The sequence below is a fragment of the Taurulus bubalis genome (genome assembly GCF_910589615.1).
Source record: "Taurulus bubalis genome assembly, chromosome: 7".
Taxonomy (NCBI): domain Eukaryota; kingdom Metazoa; phylum Chordata; class Actinopteri; order Perciformes; family Cottidae; genus Taurulus; species Taurulus bubalis.
Window position 1 is genome coordinate 17,727,046 of NC_136595.1, and position 19,429 is coordinate 17,746,474.

Genomic DNA, 19,429 nt, shown 5'->3' on the forward strand with positions numbered 1-19,429 from the left:
ACAAAAAGGCCCATTCCCCACTGATGCTTCAGATGTGCTAATCCGTGCTCTTCATCACTTCTGCAAACAGAATTCCACCTTTTCATATGGACATATTGTTTTCCTTTGGCCCAGTCTCAGAGATGAGACAGAGATGAGGCCCAGGGATGGAGCAATGCTAGCTCAGCACTTATCACATCAGACAGCTTTCACGGAGTACAAACACATCATTTTTTTCCTTTAGTTTATTGACTGTGTTTGGAAAAACAGCAACTTGTGTTTAGGCCTATTTTCAACAGAATAAGTTCTCAGGTGTACAAAATCATCAATGACAATAATGCCCTCAATAAAGTTGAGGAGACATGTTATGCAACTCTAGTTAAACAGCCACTATGCGTGTAATGATTGATCTGACTCAGCATCTCAGATTTCAGGCCTCTTTACTAAGCTATGCACATGTGATACATTCCTACCTAAAAGCAACATTAGAGCAGAAGGAAGCACTGCATGGCTTTTCATTGCCAGTTGATTAATCACATCCCAAATGTATTAAGCACAAAACAGTTACAGAATTGTAAATATATATGAAGCACTGACTGAGTTAAGGATGTAAAAAATATTTCCACCATGGACAATACAGTGAAAAACATGATTACACATTATGAATATGGATTTCATAACAAGACGAATGCATATACAACCACAAAGTAATTAAACAGATGTTGAAATTCTTTTTTGTCCAGTACATGACATCATTCTTAAAAAATGTCCACTCAAAATCATTAATGTAATCATTAATGTAATCATTAACAGAAACTGGGAGAACAATCTCCGTATGATGTTGATGTGATATTCAATAGACAATAAAAGCTGAATTATCTCCCGGCCCTCATGTTTACACCCCAAACAACATGTTAAGTTAAATTAATTTCTACTGCTGATATCAGCAATTGCTTCGCTACACTTCATTAATTGTTTCCCAGTCATTTGTCTCAGACGGATATTGGCTTGAGGAAATGTAACAGGGAGGAGTAAAATGTGCTCCATAACTTTGCTCTAATCTGTGTATTGTTCCGTTATCAGGTTCGAGGAAGTCCCTTCAGTTAAAAATGCCCTGCTCTGTTGCTCCGGCATTATCGTTTAAAGCCCCCGAGCAGGCAGATGGACACAAGGTCTGAGGGATGATGGAGAGGACGGAGGAGCCCTGGCCGTCTGGTCTGGTTCTTATCTGCGCCGCAGGGCTTTTTCCAGTCCAGCCCTGATAACCCAGGTCGACTAGCAAAATACAGGATATGACCCAATAACCCTGCAAACAAGCAGGGTCACGATATTGTTTTATTAGGAGAGGTCTTTTTTGTAAACAGTCCCCAACAGATCTCAGTAGTTTTGATGAATGCGGTCAGAGGTTTGACAAACGCTGTAGTTGCCCCAGTTCACTGAAAAACAGCCGGAAATTAAAGATCTCCGTTTTGTCTTCTTTGGCTTCTCCCATACCTATAAGCAGTAATTGCAGTTGTGTCAGTAGGGCATAGGCGCAAACAGCATTGTGTTACCCAATTCGGCAGTAGATAAGGAATTAATAGAGTTTCATTTAAATCTTACATTATTACTTTAAGGGCAAAGCTGCACATGGCAACTAGAGTGCAAAATGCAACATCCACAACCAAAAGATGTGCTGTTTTCTCCATAATTTTACCAACAGCGGCCTGTTGAGGTGATGAGAAAGATGCAGCCTACTACTACACACACTTTATCTAAACTGTAAAGTAAAATAAGGCAGATAACAGTTCAGTGTTTGCACTTTTTTATTTCCCCTGAAATGAATGCACCAGATGTGTATCACATTACTAATTAACATTTAAAGAAACATGGCACAGGTGCAGATGTTATCGAGTTTGGGGTTTGTGGGCAACTCTGGCGGTGGAAAGTTATCCTTATCCCCCTCCTGTTTTGCAGTTGATTCAAGCCACTTGGAATTTGCCTCTTCAAAATCCCACTGGAAAATATGGACAGGTTAAGATATTATTATAGATCTAGTACAGGCGAAGAAATATGTCATTGTACAATTCATATAAGAGACACCATAGTTTATTAACCATCCCTGTAGACATTAAGGCCTCAAGAGGGTTATGTTTCGGGGTATAAGACCAATGTGTCATGTGGTTGCAGTTAGCTCAAAAGAATCCGACTTCCGAATACCCTTCATCTAGCACTTCATCTCAGAGAACAGGAATAGTTGTTATTAGGCCCTGATCCCATTTAACATTGGTTATTTTCAATATGAGATCCTGAAATTAAATAAGTTTTTATGTTCTGTAACAGACGAGGCTAAATGTCGAGAATAGACTTGCGCACGCACGCGCACACACACACACACACACACAAGTCCTGACCAGCAGACGTCACACAACAGACCATAAACATCTCCCAAAATAGCAGAGGGTAACACTGGCCCCCTTATAGACAAGGCAATCATTTTGCACTACTTCCTAGGCAGACAGGCCCAGCCCAGTGCTGGTCTTTAATCAAAGAGCCTTTACAGGAGAACAATTGGGCCACAAGGCAAATCTCAAACAATTCCAACCCGGCTGTACCCCTTCAGTACGTACGTAACCTCCAGCCCCCACCAACTCACTGAAGAGCCGGCACTGCAGAAATGTGCAAGAAACACACAGCACAATAGATTCAAGCTGCTGGCTGCATCGACTGCCCAGTGTATGCAGGCAGCACACTCCAAAATGCTGTGTGGTTTTATCATCAGCAGCAATTATGGCGTTATGAAAAGCAGACATTTAAATTCATGTTATATGTATATCTAAAAAGTGTTCACTAGCACTATCACTGATCTCTTCCTTTCGCGACTCGGCTTGCTTTGAAACATTTTACAGTTGGGTAACTTCTGCGTTCTATGTCATGGAACGGGTATGCGACCAAATATAAAGTTACAGTTCAGTGACCAGTCTGTGAATTTGAGATTAAACATTAGACAATGTGAAACCATCTTTATATTAAATCACCAAGTAAACAGCTTCTGTTAATTCTAACTAGCATGGGGGAAAGAGCCAGGCAGGGAGGGACTATTCTATGAATTTACCTGCTGTTGTCTTTGTTTAGACAAAAAGTTCAGACTAGCAAATTGTTCATGACTGATTAGAAAAGATTAGCTAGTACGATTTGGTTTTATAGACTCAAAGACTAATCGGTGCTGCCCCCAAAACACTGAATATTTGGAAGCTCCATGCAGTGCTCGGGGCAAACAAACCTCCACTAACCAATGAGAGTTGAGATTATATTAAATTGAAGTGTATTCACATAGCCAGATAACATTGCATGCTTTACAACGTACAACTTGTACGCATAGTACATGTTGAACCCTTTGTTTGAGCCTTCTTACTTCTCCATCACACCAACTCTAATAATAGGGGCATTCAAGTCATTTGCTTTTTCCTGTTTGTTTCACAGTATCAAGCTGCAATTGTTTGTGCTCACGCCATTTGCCTTTGTTTCTTGGATTAAATGACATCCTCCAGAGCTTGACTTTCTGCAGCAGAACATTAAGGGAGTTTCTCTTGTGGCTGTGAGCGCCTGAAAAAGGACCAGCTTGTAATTTCACTCTCCCTGCAAACTCAAACTATGCCTTTTCAGAGAGGGAAGTTTATATAAATGTGGTCCACTTCTGCACACTGCAGAATAAAGCCACGTTTAACTTTACTTCAAATCACCAGTTAAGAAACAAATCATGCTTTTCACAAATATTCTCTCCATACCCTCTTACCCACATGCACACACAGGTCTCTCTATAGAGTATGACTCATGAATCCTAAGAGTACGATGACTGTTGTCTTCTCACAAGAACCTCTGACGACTGTCTGACTTACTTCCCTCAGGGTCACATGGGAAAAGCACAAATCTCGGTGTGCAATAGATCAAACTGCTGATCTATCCTGACTGTTATTTCTTCTTGTGACTTCCTCAGAGTTCTGGATTTGAATTTGCCCATAACTTCCGTACTTAGTCCAACAGTCAGCCCATACATGGCTATCTATCATACATATATATATATATATAGTGAGGTAGATGGAAAGATCAGATAGTGATGTTTCAACCCTTTAAGTAGGTCAGTTGCAGAGTCTCGACTTTAACCTCCACATGAACTTCCGCACTGTGCAGGGAAACCCCGTTACATAAGCCCATATAAAAAGAGGATCAATTAAAACAGATTCAAGGAGTTCACAGAAGGCGACATTGCACAAGTTAACAGCGGTCAAACACCCTGTTATATTCATACATAGTTTCACAGTCGTCATGAAACACACATTACGTCAACATGCTGTTGCCACCTAGTGGTAGGCCCATTGTGAGAAGTACACCTAGCTTTATTTATAGACAGGCTTGAGTCTGAGATCACGGTTCACTACTGTAAAACAGACACACTATTACTTAATATGGTTATGATTACATAATAAATATATGAAACAGTGTACATTTGAAATGTTTTTACACCATTTTTAGACAACAGGAAAATCTAAACTGAGGTAGATATTTGTAGAATCAGAATATTGTTGCACTGCTGATTGAACAAAAAAATGAAATATTACTTCCAGGTTATTACTTGCTAAACATTGAATCAGAACAGTTAATAAGGTTGTTGATTTTAAAAATACAAACTATGTCTTGTGCAGTTGCTGACTACATTATCAGTGCAAGTATTTTGCATTGAATGAAGCATTAACTTTGGATCTCTGCTCTGATTGTTGAGCTTAATCAAGTTTGTAAGAAAAGGTCACACTGCTCACCAACAGGGCTAAACAGGCCTCCAACCCACCTCCAGGTCAGAGCTGACTAGTGAAGAGTCACAGGACGTTTCTGAGGAGCAGAAACTGTCGACTCTGATCACTCGCACCGTTTGGTTGAGAGACCGGTCCTTCATCTCCTCAAGGCATATCTGCAAAATATATATATATATATTTAACTGCAAGGATGACCACTGATTGAGCTGAAGAAAATATGAAGTGAGTAGGCAGTCTGTTTCACCACAGATTCTTCACTGACTTTTCCTGCAGGTTGAAGAGTGACATCCATATAACCACCCATCTCAGTCATCTTCTGGCCAGCTTTTGTCTTTGAAGACAAGGTTGAATAGAATTATGAGCAAAAAAACAACTGTAAACACATCATTAGTATTCATTTTTGAAAATGACTCCAACCTCGCAGAGGAATGCCAGCATTCTGTTACTCTATGCACATTTAAACTGACACATCCAGATAATGTAATGAGTAAAATGACAGTAAATATTCCAATACTCTCAATGTTAAATATAAAAGAGTTGGTAAGTTGAAACTTTGAGATAATTCCTGTACAATTTCTCAGGTGAAGAAAAATGTGACCATGAAGTATCAAACCGTACTTTTATTCCTGCTGACAAAAGAATTTGCTGTTTTCTTTTTCTCTTCATGATAGCGTTGTCCTCAGTGAGGATGCGGGAGCTACTTAAAAGGCTCTCTTTGTCTGGAGAAAAACTTCTCAGCTTCTGTGCGGTTCCTCTCCTCCACCAGTGGACGACAAGAATCTGAAGGCATTGAATTAAAGGTCGACACCTGGCTCAAAGTCAGTACAATTCACATACATTCAAACAATTCAAGACATCATTTAATTTACTTTTACTACAGGTTATTTCCCAAATGTCCAACATTGTAAGCAGGATTGTGAAGTCCTCTCGTCAGTTGTATTTGCGACTTTTGAGTTTCTGCTTGTGCTGCTCTCTCTTGCTCTGTTACTAAACAGTTACCAGAGAGAGTTCAGAACTTTGTAAAGCTGAATCATCGTTGTGTTGCAAATGCTTCCATGAACCACCTATAGTTCTGTGGTTAAAGGCGTTGGTGTGAAGCCCTGAGCCTGACAGAGCGAGTAAGATGAGGTCACTTTTTGCCATATAAGGATACAAGAAGGTCCGTGGTGGCACAGCATATTGCTGACAGCAGCCAAGGCATGACGCTTAAAAGAAACCCAAACTGAGTGTTGTAGAGGAGTATGGCAGCAGCATAGAGAGCACCAGCCAGTGAGGACAGCAGTCCAGTGAGCATGTAGATCCAGGTCAACATCTGGCCTCTGTACTAAAACAAAAAAAAAAAAAAAAAAGGAGAAAATAAATGTGATTTGTTTAAAAGCGATTTAACACCGATAACTATTTTTGGAAAAGCAATAAGAAGTGGCTCCGACACCAAAACACTCAAGTACTGTTTGTCACTTACTGATCTGCAGAGCTGAGGGAACCTGGAGGTACAGGCGATGACACAGGAGAGCAGGCCAAGTATGTAACCCAGGACTTCAGTGTTATCCTGTTAGAAGAACAGCTTTAAGTTATCATAATGTCTGATACAGTACGAAGAGAGGAGGCAAGACGAAATAGATTGTGTTGAAGAACATGAACATCGACCCACACTGCAGGAATTGAAGATGCTGTGAAATACAGAATATCTGAGTATTTAAAACTACAGGCGCCACATAAATGAGAGAAATCCACCAGTCAATACACATGCAGTGCAAATGTATTTGTCCATTGAACTTCACTAAGTCTTACAATTAAAAGGACTACAACTAGCTACAGCGGTGGTGTGTGCTTACTTGCAGGGTGGCATGCAGCAGCAGTCTCCTCCTGCCAATGGGAGGCCTGCCTGCTGGGAGGTGGGTCACCCTGGATTTCAGAAAGCCTCCTGCAACTACCATCAGCACACACACTGCAAGGAGGTGCTGCCTCCTCCGCCCTCGCATCACCCTCTGCCTCCTGCCTGAGCAAAAACACACACACAGAGATTTTTGCAATAGTACACTGAACACAACCTCTATTCATGCGCTTGGTTATCTGAGCGTTTCCTGACTGTTTTGCCTAAAGGGTTTAGCCAGTTGGATACTAATACTAAAAACACCTTCTCCATTTTGTTTGAACAAGGTAGTTAGTAGATTGAGAATGATATGTTTTGCATTATTGTTGAGATATGGCGTTTCTCTACACTTGCCACTTTCACAAACACTTACAGTAGACTTATTTATAGTACGGTTATCTGTTTGTATGTGCCCTTTATGTTATATTCCATTGTAAATGTAATATGTTTCTATTTCTTGCACTTTGTTGATTGTTGGTGTACTAATTCCTCGTGTGTGAAACATACCTGGCAAAATAAATGGTTCCGATTCTAATTCTGATATACATACCTGCTTTTGAGTTCCAGTGCAGGAGCACATGGCAGCAGCAAGAAATACAATTAACAGCATCCATAGCAGCAGCAAAAGCACCCATCAAAACCTACAGAGCAGGAAGCAGAGATGACTTATTACTGTATACAATTAGATTATTATTTTTTTTGTGCAGTGATTAAAACGAGGTTACCAGAATATGCAGCTGTCTGGACAGAACCGCTCCGATTATGCTGCACAGGTTACCGAGGAAGCTGTAGAGGAAAGGGAGGGTTCCTCCTGGAGTTTCTCCTCGAAACGTGCACCTCTGATACACGAAGCTAAACGAGTTAACACGGGGGTGGATGTTAGAACTTTTTTTCCAAAAAGAATTACTGAAACTAATGCTGAATCAAGAAGACATACTTACAGAAAGCATGCCAGCAGTAAAAGCAGCGCAGACAGAGCGCTGAGGCCGATGGGCACGCAACGTTTGTCTGCGTTCTGAGAGAAACAGGTAGTGACCGAGTCGACGCAAAATTCCTCCAAACCGAAGGGGAAAGTGTTGGGATCTCCTCTCGTCTGATCCCCCAGGGTCGATGCACGTCCCCCCATATTACTTGCAAATAGGCTTACATTTCGTTGTACTCGGACCAACTAATCTATGCAGCACCTGTGCAGCCGTCAGACGCTCCAAAGCATGATGGAGGCCCTGTATGTTTTAGGGAGGAGCTCACCTGTGTTGCACCTTATACGGAACACTGGACGTTGTGGGAAATAAACTCGGGATATATATATATTGAAACTTTTGTTAGAGCGCAGCCTATATCAAAGCAGAGCTTTCATAGACATTTGCACGCAATGTTGTGGAATCACTATAGCGCTGATAAAACAGTCAATTCGAATAAGCAAGCCTGGGAGCGAAACCCCCCCAACACAGAAAGGTCTAAACAAAAATCAAAAACAGAACAACGTTCAGATAAAATCTAGACGTTGAACTCTTATTTTCCAGCAATAAGTCTGCACAGATTCAGAAGTCATAGGTTTTAGTGAATTAATCTTAATTCTAAACAAGTTTTATTTTTATTTAATTAAATGCAGATATTACACTATTGATTCATTCTTAGTCATTGAAACTATTACTTTAATACTTTTTTTTATTTGCAAATATATGAATATATGTGCCCCTAGATATAAATAATTGTTTGAATATGACATTTGCCAATAGAGATTATTTTTGTTTCCGACATTGTATTGTGTTGCTTCAACCAATGATACCTGGTGGAAATGGGAAGAAGAAGAAAAAGAATGCACTAACATGATAATCAATTTATTGTAGAATAAAGATTTGTTGAATTAATCATATCTTTTATGAATACAAGCAGTATCAAACATAGCAATTTCTCTGGGTAATTTAGACTTTGTAATGTGTCGTTTGAGACTCCTTCCAAATACAAATTGAAAAAGTCCTGCTCAATGTCTTATAAAAGTCACACCCTCTGGATGTTAAGTCCATTTCCGAACACTGTTGCGATGTACAACTGGTAAGCCAGTTGATGGAATGCATTGCACAAATATGATCTTCTAGCCAGAGCAGTATATGACAGATTGAGCACATCATTTATTATTATCGAGACAGCCATACAATTTCATACTCACAAGATTAAAGGGACTATATGTATGGATACTAATCAGCATTAAATCCTCTGAAATCACATGTGAACATGTGTTATTCCATTCCTGCTGAAGTGATCTGGAATTGGAATTGCTTTCAAATCTTCACCAGGTGTCCAGGTGCTTGTTAAGACGGCGTACTTTCTCCTTCTTGTTCTTGTTGCCGTGTTTTTTCCAGGGTTTTCCCACCACCACCTCTGCACCAGGTTGTCCTGGGGCGACCGGTCCGCTGCCTGGCTTGTAGCCCATAACAGACTGAACCCCCTTGGAGAGTGCCCGCACATTCGCCTGAAGATTGAGATCCAATCAATACTCAAGCATTTCATTTCACATATTTGTATATTCTATGACAACCAATAACTACTATTAAGGCACGTATTTGTCTTACTAATAAGAAAACAGCATATATATAGTACCTGATGGAAGAAGTTCTTGTCAACCACATTTTCAATTCTCCTGATTTTATGTTGTTTGCTTGATGTTGTTGTGGAGGAGAAGTCACAGAAGTCCGAGTCTATTTTCAGGAAATTGTTGTGCTGCGGCTGGAAGTCCTGAGCGTTGATATGTGGAGGAGGATGGCAGTACAGAAGCTTTCCCTGTAAGGAGTCACCATCGTTAGGTTGCATGTGTTAGGGAGAGGATGTTCTATTCAGGATGCACATAATTTAATGCATATTTAATCAATGATAGAAAACAATTTAATGATACTCCAATGTGCAGCTATATGACCAAAGATCCCTGTTGTTCTTTCAAACACAAAGCAGAAGCCCAGAGAATTCACAAGTGACGTAGGTGATGCTACAAGTGAATTAACATACCTGTGGCAACAAGTAGATCAAAATTAATTACTTTGTTTATTTTCTTACAAGGTGCAGCGTTCATAAAACAGGCCTGGCTCTGTAAATGTGAAACTGAGCCACACAACGCTATTCCAGCTAATCAGCAACAGGGGGCGTTTGCACTCGTGCACCGTACAAGGTAAAGGCCATGAATGCAGAAAGAAAAAGGCAGAGCGGCGGTAAATCTATCACTATTGTTTGTTTGAGTGTTGAGTTCAAATATCAACAATCTTTTGGAAAGATGTGGCACATGATGACTTTAAAAAGAGGCCGTCTTCACATTTCAGCACACAATGGACGATTCCCCGACGTCTTATTCAATGTTAGCTACTACAAATAAGGAGGCAAAACCAACAACAAATGCACGTGCAATGTCATTTTTCAGTTCTAGTTTGGATGTGGCACTTACGGAGACATAATCCTTCAGGATGTATCGGGCTGATCTGGATTCATCAGGCTGGCCGTGCGCTGTCATATAGCCTCTCATGTCTAAAACAGAGGGAAACACAACCATACACTTTATGCTGCTCTTATGTAAAAGCAGAGTTCACTCAATCCTTGAAAAAAAAAAAAAAAAAAACAGATCAGAAGTACACATTGAAAAGAAACTTAGTTCTAGGAAACAAAAGGCTATGAAGTGGGCTAATAATATATAGATGTATGAGAGACTTTATTATTTTATATAAAAGTTCAGCTCATCTCCATTTAAAACTGCCACAATTGTTTTGGCCTATTGTTAATGCATTCTCTGTTTCACAATAAATAACTGTTAATCTCACATCCATAAGCCATCAGCACCTCCTCAGAGGAGGGAGGCCTGTCTGGGTCTTCATCTTCTCGTGGTCTGATGATGTTGAAGCCATAGGTGCCTTCCAAGACATGCCGAGGGATCACCTGACATATGTGAGCAATTTGTTAAAGACTTAACCAAGATACAAGACATTCTTAATGTTGGAGGGGCTCTGAGTTTCACAAAGTCCAAATTCAAGATTATAGCTATACAGTTAAAAAAAAATATATTATATTCAGAATTAGAAAACTGATTTTGGTTATTTAAATGAATAACGGTAATTAAATCAACAACTGATGCTGAGGCATAGTGACAGAGGGTTGATCACACTGCCATAATTGGAAAGTTGAAGATGAAGTCTGTTCTGTGTCACTGACTTAAACAACTGCTGCAGGATTCACCAGGTGCAATGCCAACAGCATAAAAAGGATATATGGGAGACTGCAGGTACGTGATCTCTCATCTGGTCAATGGAGAGGATCCCAGAGCAGATCATCTCAGCTTTGGTGGAAACAAAGGAGGGCATGACCAAACCTGGGCAGTCACAGAGGCACAGGCCTGGCTCCACAAACAGAGTCTGTTATACATGTCAAGAAAAGGCAACACAATTAATCACACGAGGCGTTTCGTTAATTAAAGACTTGAATTTCCATCGAGAGTCTTAAAAGAGTTGTACTGGACCTGAAAGTGCTTTGTGTGTCCAGGAGTGGCTGAAACGGACACCTTCTTGTTCCTTAGAATAGTGTTGATTGTGGAACTCTTCCCCACGTTAGGATACCCGACCTGTTGAATTCATCCACAAAGCCAATCAGAACACTCATAAGGTGACTTGATCACAGCATGCATTTTGCAGTCATTGTATCGTGTTAACTTTTCACCCACCATTCCCACTGTCAGTTGTCCTTTTTTACACTTGGGCCCGGTGTGAAAAGCCTTAAACACCTCCAGCAGCTCATCCTTATGCAGCAGCCGGCTTGAGTTGTGGAAGGAGGATTTATTGGATGAACCAACTTCTTCTTCATCTTCTGAGCAGGTGTGCCAGTCCTCTTCTTTTACAGTTATCTTTTTCTGTGGCTCTTCATCTGTACCACTCTCATCATCATCCTCATCATCCTCCGCTACCTTCATCTCCTCCTCTCCAGCTGCCCCTTTTTGGATCAAGACATCATTGTCTGGCTGTCCTTCTTCTTCTTCTGAGTCACTCTCTATACACTCTGGCTCCTCTACTTCCATTGCCTGCAAAAGAGACATGCTGCTCTCTGATACTGGCTTTAAAAAGCAGCAGCAAGTCTGAACACGCTAAAAGGATCTGCAGATATTCACAAGTATTTTACCAAAACAATCTGAAATCACAAACTAATAACATCCAAGCTGCGGGAATGTAAATCTACACTTTGATTTGCTAAGAAATGCATATAAATTAATTAACGCATGCATTCAAATTCACCGGTGATGTACAGCTTCTCAATATTACCTTTTCTTCTGCATCCAGTCTCTCGCTCTCTGCCAGCGCAGACCAGAAAACTGCCCTCAGCCCCTGTTTCTGGAAGTGTGTGGCCCATGCTCGCCTCTGCTCCTTGGTCAGCAGGTCGGCCTTATTCACCAGCACCATGTTAACCTTATGCTCCGACACTTCCTTTACGTACAATTCCTGGCAGCACACAACAGAAAAGTGTCAAATGTTTGGTTCACCTGTGTACAGTATTCCTGCTGTTTTATTGGTTTATTTAATTTAAATATTTCACATATGTAGAAATAACTACAAATGTTAGAAACGTTTGAGGAAAAAAGTCAAGATGAACAATTCAAAAGAAATAAACAGTTAAAGGAGACAAAAACCCAGCATTTAGAATATGTGTGAATCCTAATGCAGGGTGGAAAAACACTGGAAACAAAGTCACAGTTTAGTTATATCATCCTTAAACAGTGTGTACATCTTTCTTTTTCCACTTAAACAACTCCGCCAAATGTACTTACCAGGTCAGCACATCTGAACAGCAAAGGATTTCTGCCATCAAGAATTTGAACGACGAGATCACTACAGGAAAACACACACACAGTTTTGCATTAAGTATTACACAAGGAGAACACATTCCTCATTAAAGTATAAGCCGACAGCTGTATACAGCTTCTTTTTTGATTTTACCTCCTCTCGATCACTCTCCACAGTTGTCTCCAGAACTCCAGGTTTCTCTCAAATGGGGTGAGAATTAACTTCTGTTCCTCTTCAAGTCTATAAGGGTAACACTTGGAGTTAAATTGCTGACACCAATAATCCTACACTGATGTAACCATATTACTTTTGCCGTTTTTATTTTTTTTTACCTAACTTTTTAGACAACATATAAGCATTAGTATTGTTACTAGTGCTTAGAAGAAAACCATCTTTGAAAGAAAAAAGGTGGCAGAATACAGAATATTACTTACTTTGCAAGCGCTCGTCTCCACTCCAAGAAGTTGTCTTTCTCTGTTTGCTGAAGCACCTCTGAACTGGTGGCTTCGTCCCAGTGGGGGCTAAAAATTAGGAGAGACATATCACACAAATGTTAAATGCAAAAAATACAGTACGGGCAATTCATATAATAAACTAGATCTGTTGTACTTACCGTCTTGGAATCCTGAGGAAATGCTTGTTGTCTTCATGCAGCTTCTTCAGCCTGGTTCGCTCTTCAGCTGTTAATAGACCTGCTCTGGCTTCCGCTGGCACAAACTTTATGTTGAGTTTCTCTAAGAAAACAAAGTATGAAACAGTCAGAGACAGCAGTAGAATCAAAGAACAGATGAGTAGAAGATAACACGGGAAAATTTAAAAAAGGCAAAATATATCTGAGCCCCCCCTGACCACAATGTATCTTTGATCCTCTCAGCAGTGAGAATGGGGCACACTGTGACCTACCGGTTCACCTGCTCAATGATACGACTATTACATTGCAGCTGCATACAACACAGTATTAACAGGTAAAACCCAAAATGTGTTGTACAACAAGCAGTGTTAATTTGGTTTGCATTCAGTTTTATCTTTCTTTTTTTTTAATTTTTACAAACAACAGCGGTGTAATAGAATGACATGTTTTAGGGCAATGAGTGCACCTTGGTAAGTAAAAATGACTTACAATATTTGGCCACAAGATACAACCGAGGAACTACACATGTGTTAAGTGAGGTTTTACATACCTGCAACAAACTCTGTTCCTGCCATTTCGGCAGTGGCCAGAAAGTCATCCATGGAACTCTGTTCAGTCACTGACTGCAGGTTCAGCCGTCCCCAGTCATAGCCATCATTCAGCTCACATGTGTGGCGCTGAAAATGTAAAAAAATAATAAAATAAGGCCTTTAATAGCAAACCACACAGAACCACTTCTGATAATGATGATAATGATGATTTGTGATTGTATGGTAAAAACATTGCTCCTGTATAATTGCTGAATTTACTACAGAAGCGTGAACAGTTAAATAACTCTCCTCTTCTCTATGATTTGAATAAACATGTTTAATATAATAAGCAAGTGTTTGCCATGACATACCCAGTTGTCGCCCCTCTTTTTTCTTTGGCCTGCATGGAGTCTCTCCTTGATCAGAGATCGACCCAGTCCGCTTGCTTTCTTCTTACTCATACTTACTTATGATGTTGACGCTTATGTCCTAATATATATAGTATACTCCACACAAAAATCTGTAATATAGTATATTTAAAGGTTAGAAACACGCTAAATGTCACGCGCTAATGTACCCCATGTGCACAACGTTGTTGTCGTAGGAACCGGAAGTGGGAAAAAACAATCGAGCCTCTCATCCGGAAGAATCGACATCAACTACTTGAATATATTGATTAATTTTTCTTAAATTAGTGGTTGAGAATTATTTTACCACTTATGCATAATAACCCACTAAACACCCAGGATAATATATGCTTCATTGTGAGCATTTACAGTGTCGTAGCGATGGTACAGTCTACTTGATTGTCCAGCGATCAAAGGTGCCCTGAAGAAAATGGGGCACTACTAACATTGGTTCCTCATGCCGAACCGCCTCAAGTTTTACAATAAAATACATATAAATACAGAATTCATAGTAGCACTAACGTATACTACAATTCACAAATTAATAGTTAGTAATGGCAAAGTAACAAGTAATTCTTCTTCCCTCGTTACACGAGATTAACAAAGGCACTTCTGATGTTAACCAAAAGATGGCAGCATAAAACAGCAGTCAGAATGACTAATATACACAGCTTGTGTTTTCACTGTTCATATTACGTTTAAGTGAGAAGGGAAGAGATTGTTAATGCAGACTGGGTCGGTTTCATCTCAGGAGGACAGAACACACTTCGAATTCCAGTTAAAATGGTTAATAAATATATTGAAGGGAAATTAGCTACATATCTGTCAACACATATTCATACAAATCTTGATTTTGTGTGTGTGTATTATACAATAGATCAATGAAATCTCTCTCTCTCTCTCTCTCTCTCTCTCTCTCTCTATATATATATATATATTAGATTAGATAAGATAGTTGCCGGATTACAGCAGCAAACAGGGTAAAGTACACATAAGAGACATAATATAATCAAAACAATATAGAAATATATATATATATATATATTATGTGTATATATAATATATCAATTCATTCATGGATGTACAATTAAGATACCTATATATATATATATATATATATATATATATATATATATATATATATTATACATTTAATAAAACAAATTTGTTTACAATTGTGTATCAATGAACACAATCAATACAAACCAATGCATGACTCTTGTCATTTGGTTTCGCCTCCACCCCTGCATTCTGACTCAAATGGTTCCTCCCAGCATATATTCAGCGGAGCTCGGCCAACAACAGCAGTCTGAGTTCAAAACTGCGAAGGGATAGGCGGGAGGCACCACAATGGAAAAGAGCGCTTTAGAGGACGAACATATGAAGTACGGTGTTTTTGCGTTCAGTTCCCGTAGAGTAGCTCATAAATGACCTGACAGGCAAAATAAACACCTCTAAGATTTAGTAGTAATACTAAGTTTTTTTTTTTCTCTTTCTCTCTTCGTAGACTTCGCTGCTGTTGATTGTAAACAGCAATAAAATGCTGCCTTGGAAGAAGAATAAGTTCGACCTGATTGAGGAAGACAGGCAGTCCAAGCAGAAGGGCTATGCTGTGAGCCTCAACTACTCTGCGCTCACCTCTTTCGCCAAGTCCTGCCCCGAGAGCGCACTCAACAGGGTGGGCAGCATGTTCAAGTCAAAGAGGAAAAAGGTGAAGATCACCAGCGAGGACCCCACGTACACGGTGCTCTACCTGGGGAATGCCACCACCATCCAGTCCAAAGGTGACGGCTGCACGGACGTGGCGGTGAGCAAGATCTGGGGCAAAAGCGAAATGGGCAAGAACGGCACCAAGATGAGGCTGACCATCAGCTCGCAGGGCATCCGGATGGTGCATGTGGACGACAAGGCCAGGAGGCCGGGACACTTGTACTTGCTGCACCGGATAACCTACTGCGTCGCGGACCCGAGGCTACCCAAGATCTTCGCCTGGGTTTACAGGCACGAAATGAAGCACAAGGCCGTGATGCTGCGCTGCCACGCAGTGCTGGTGTCCAAGCCGGAGAAGGCAAAGGCCATGGCGCTGCTGCTGTACCAGACCTCGGCCACGGCCCTGGCGGAGTTCAAAAGACTAAAACGGAGGGACGACGCCAGGCACCAGCAGCAGCAGCTCATAGGGGAACAAACCATCCCGTTGGTCCCCATCAGGAAGCTGCTGAACGGACAGTGTTACTACAAACCCCCGGTGGAGCGCAGCCGGAGCGCGCCCAAACTGGGCTCCATCACAGAGGACTTGGTCGGGGAGGAGGAGGAGGAGAAAGCGATGCACTTCGAGTATGAGGACATTTTGGACACGGACGGAGATCGTGTTGCCAACGGCAAACCAGAGTTGTCTCAGATTATTAATGACTTGGGAGAGATGAGCATAGGAAACGACGTGCAGACACTGAAAGCTGACCTCAGAGTCACCAGGCTTCTGTCTGGAGAGAGCACGGGGAGCGAGTCCTCCATAGAGAGCAGCCAGGAGCCCCCTCCGCACATGAATGGGTTTGAGGAGGTAAAGGTGCAGGAAATTGCCTGAATAATTTGAAGCATTTCTCGGTGCCTCTGTTTTTGTTGAGCCATAGCGTCTCTACAAGAAACATTTCCTGTGTCTTCAACCTTGCGTTGGAGAGTGTTTGTGTATTCTGGTGCCTCCACGACTAATTGAGGGGATCCAGAAAAAAAAGAAGGTTCACGGTTCTGAGATAATTACCGCACATGGACACGCAATTAGGCTACTGAATTACATTTGAAGATTGCGTAAACTCAAAAAAACAAGTGCATGCCGATTTGAGAGATGACTGGTTCAACCGACACAATCCCAGTTCGCTGCAGGACACATGCACTAATTCCTTCTCTTTCGTTTAAGAGGATTTGCTGTATCCTCAAGCTTGTTTACCTAACTTTTTTTTCTCTCTCCTGAAAATATTTTTTTTCTGTTGAAAGATGCTCATCATGATCCAAAAAAACATTCCGTTTCAAAACACGTTTTGTTCTTTTCCTAAGTGGGTCAGTGGGCTTTTACCAGGCATCCTTAATTTCCCTGTCAGGGCGCTTTTGCAACAGTCTGTTCATTTACGTTATTTTGCACTCTTGTTGAATTCCTTCAAGTATTATGTCTACTACATGTACATAATGTTTGTTGGTATGTTGTCTGAAACACAAATGTCCTATCTTTGCTGTGCAAAAGAAAAACACCATGTATTAAGATGTAAATATACATATGTTATTTTTTAAAGAAAATGTGGTTTATTATGTGAACCTCATAGAATTATCAATAAAAAAGAAAATTATACGAAGTCGTTGAAGTTTGTCTCTAGATTTCTACTGGATAATGAGTAGGCCATGTTCTCCTCTGGTGCTCTTTACTGTAAGTGGGGATTTTACCTTGATTTACCAGATTTGCAGTGCTGAATAAAAGTCACACAGAGGTGGGAAACGGAGAGACACGCCACATTTCTTAGCTTGCATAGTATACAAGTTTTATCGGTGTTGTCACAGCAGTTTCTGTGTTTTGGCAGATATATATTTCATTTTAAAGTCTTTGGATCTGTGGCCTTCGCCAAATTGCTTTCAGGGAACAAGCTGTAGAAGTTATTGAATTAAGGTACTGAAGGCCCATTCATTCTGACTGGCCTCGGGGAATCCAGGCCGCACAGGAGGACGTCACCACAAGCACAAGCTGTTAGAACATCACATGGGTCCTTTAATGACAAGGCGGCTGAAGCACCAGAGGACTTATAACAGCATACTGTTTTTTATTTGCTATTTGTCTGTCCTCTTAAAGAGACACTACAGATAATCACTTAAGGTCAAACACAAGAGCTGTGAATCTATACTCTGTAATGTTGTCTGTATAGAATCGTACATTCAAAACCAACTGCTACATTTCATTCACTTTTGCCCCACTTACTGAAATCACAACAGCTGCATTAGAAGGAGCACCTGTTAGTTTGACTTCACTAAAATATTAGTTAATAAATGGAAATGACACTGATAAAGGATTAAGGGACTTCCTTTTATTATATGGCAGTGCATCTAATACCCACACTGGCAAAGAGACAGAATCACCTCTCATGCCAGCGCATGTGACCTGTGGTCAGCGAGGATGGGACTTAGCCACAACACTTCTCTCGCTCCTCTAAATGTGGTCCTGTCACTTCCTTTTCTCACACAGCAACAGACCTATATGAACTTGCCACACAATTCTTGCCAGTAATTCAGACAGCAGTATGGAACCCGCAGATATTTATGTATTGATGCATGGAAGCTATGAGTGTTATTTATCTGACTGCCAGAGCATGCACCTCAAAGCCCACAGCGTGCAGGGCTGCTCCCCCACCGCCATGCAGACTCCCACTAATACCACCAGCACTGACACTGTACACTAACAGGGCTGAATAAGACATGGGCAGGGAGAAAACCAGAGGAGGTATATGGGGATTGTTATCTGCACGGACAGTGTTTCACCAGCTGACACAAACTCGTTGGCCATGCTGAGGTATTCACTGAAAGCAAAAACACTCCCACCATGGATTTAGAAGGAGATCCAGAGACAGAAGGTTAATGTAATTCAGCCAGCGGTTGGTGAGTCCTATAAAAAGCTTCACAGCAGCTCATTATGAATTGATGTGCTTTCAGAGGAAAGCCACATACGCACACGCGCGCACACACACACACACACACACACACACACACACACACACACACACACACACACACACACACACACACACAAAATCGTTGCTGTATTTGTAGCTTGTCCAATGGTTCTTGTGCTTGTGAGTTGAAATAGCAACAGAAACCCACACAGTTTCTGTTCCTCATGTGGTATGATACCCTGTCTGCTCCAGCTGCCGCCTCACAGAAGATAGCATGACATCATCAGCATGTGGCCAGCTCAATGTAATTAGTGGACTGCCAGTGGTCTTAATAAATAAACGTATTGACATGCAGAGCAAGAGGTCATTTGTCTGCCAATCCTGCTTTTTATAGTTGATAGACGCATTTATAGTTCAATATTTCTCGCTGACCTACATTTTCTGTCTTGTGTCCCACCTCTGCAAAAGCAATCGTGGTCTCGCAATCTCCCAGGTTACAGATGAGCCACAGGTGCAGCCAGCCCACTCACACAATTAATCGACTGAAACTGTGTGTCTTGGGGACAAGTGTTAGTAGAGCACGCTCCAAGCTGCCAAAAGAGAGAGCCCAATTACTGGCTGATAAGAGAGAATAAAATATATTTTTCATATTCATATATCACATTTGCTTTTCCCTCAAGCAAATACTCAGGTGTTTACTTAACCTTCTGTCAGGCATGTCTGAGTCACAGGGAAAGAAGCTTCAGTACATATGCAACAAGAAAATTGC

The 19,429-nt window shown here is 41.0% G+C and overlaps 3 protein-coding genes across 3 annotated transcripts; 1 reads left to right on the forward strand and 2 right to left on the reverse strand.

Moving 5' to 3' along the window:
- Positions 1-1,112: 1,112 nt before the first annotated feature.
- On the reverse strand, positions 1,113-7,768 carry tmem44 (transmembrane protein 44; the record flags this gene model as incomplete). Its single annotated transcript, XM_079220770.1, has 11 exons — positions 1,113-1,285; positions 1,396-1,473; positions 1,855-1,975; positions 4,805-4,924; positions 5,032-5,100; positions 5,923-6,093; positions 6,232-6,318; positions 6,605-6,764; positions 7,189-7,283; positions 7,368-7,494; positions 7,584-7,768. The coding sequence occupies 11 exons, from the start codon at positions 7,766-7,768 to the stop codon at positions 1,113-1,115; spliced, it is 1,386 nt and encodes a 461-aa protein (XP_079076896.1).
- A 728-nt stretch (positions 7,769-8,496) lies between these two features.
- lsg1 (large 60S subunit nuclear export GTPase 1) lies at positions 8,497-14,117 on the reverse strand. Its single transcript, XM_079221298.1, has 14 exons — positions 13,982-14,117; positions 13,631-13,757; positions 13,063-13,183; positions 12,884-12,970; positions 12,603-12,689; positions 12,434-12,494; positions 11,931-12,107; positions 11,339-11,692; positions 11,138-11,239; positions 10,899-11,033; positions 10,446-10,578; positions 10,076-10,155; positions 9,244-9,423; positions 8,497-9,115 (listed from the first exon to the last, which is right to left on the reverse strand). The coding sequence occupies exons 1-14, from the start codon at positions 14,069-14,071 to the stop codon at positions 8,933-8,935; spliced, it is 1,917 nt and encodes a 638-aa protein (XP_079077424.1). The 5' UTR covers positions 14,072-14,117; the 3' UTR covers positions 8,497-8,932.
- A 1,238-nt stretch (positions 14,118-15,355) lies between these two features.
- fam43a (family with sequence similarity 43 member A) lies at positions 15,356-17,335 on the forward strand. Its single transcript, XM_079221358.1, has 2 exons — positions 15,356-15,402; positions 15,525-17,335. The coding sequence occupies exon 2, from the start codon at positions 15,558-15,560 to the stop codon at positions 16,596-16,598; it is 1,041 nt and encodes a 346-aa protein (XP_079077484.1). The 5' UTR covers positions 15,356-15,402; positions 15,525-15,557; the 3' UTR covers positions 16,599-17,335.
- Positions 17,336-19,429: the final 2,094 nt, after the last annotated feature.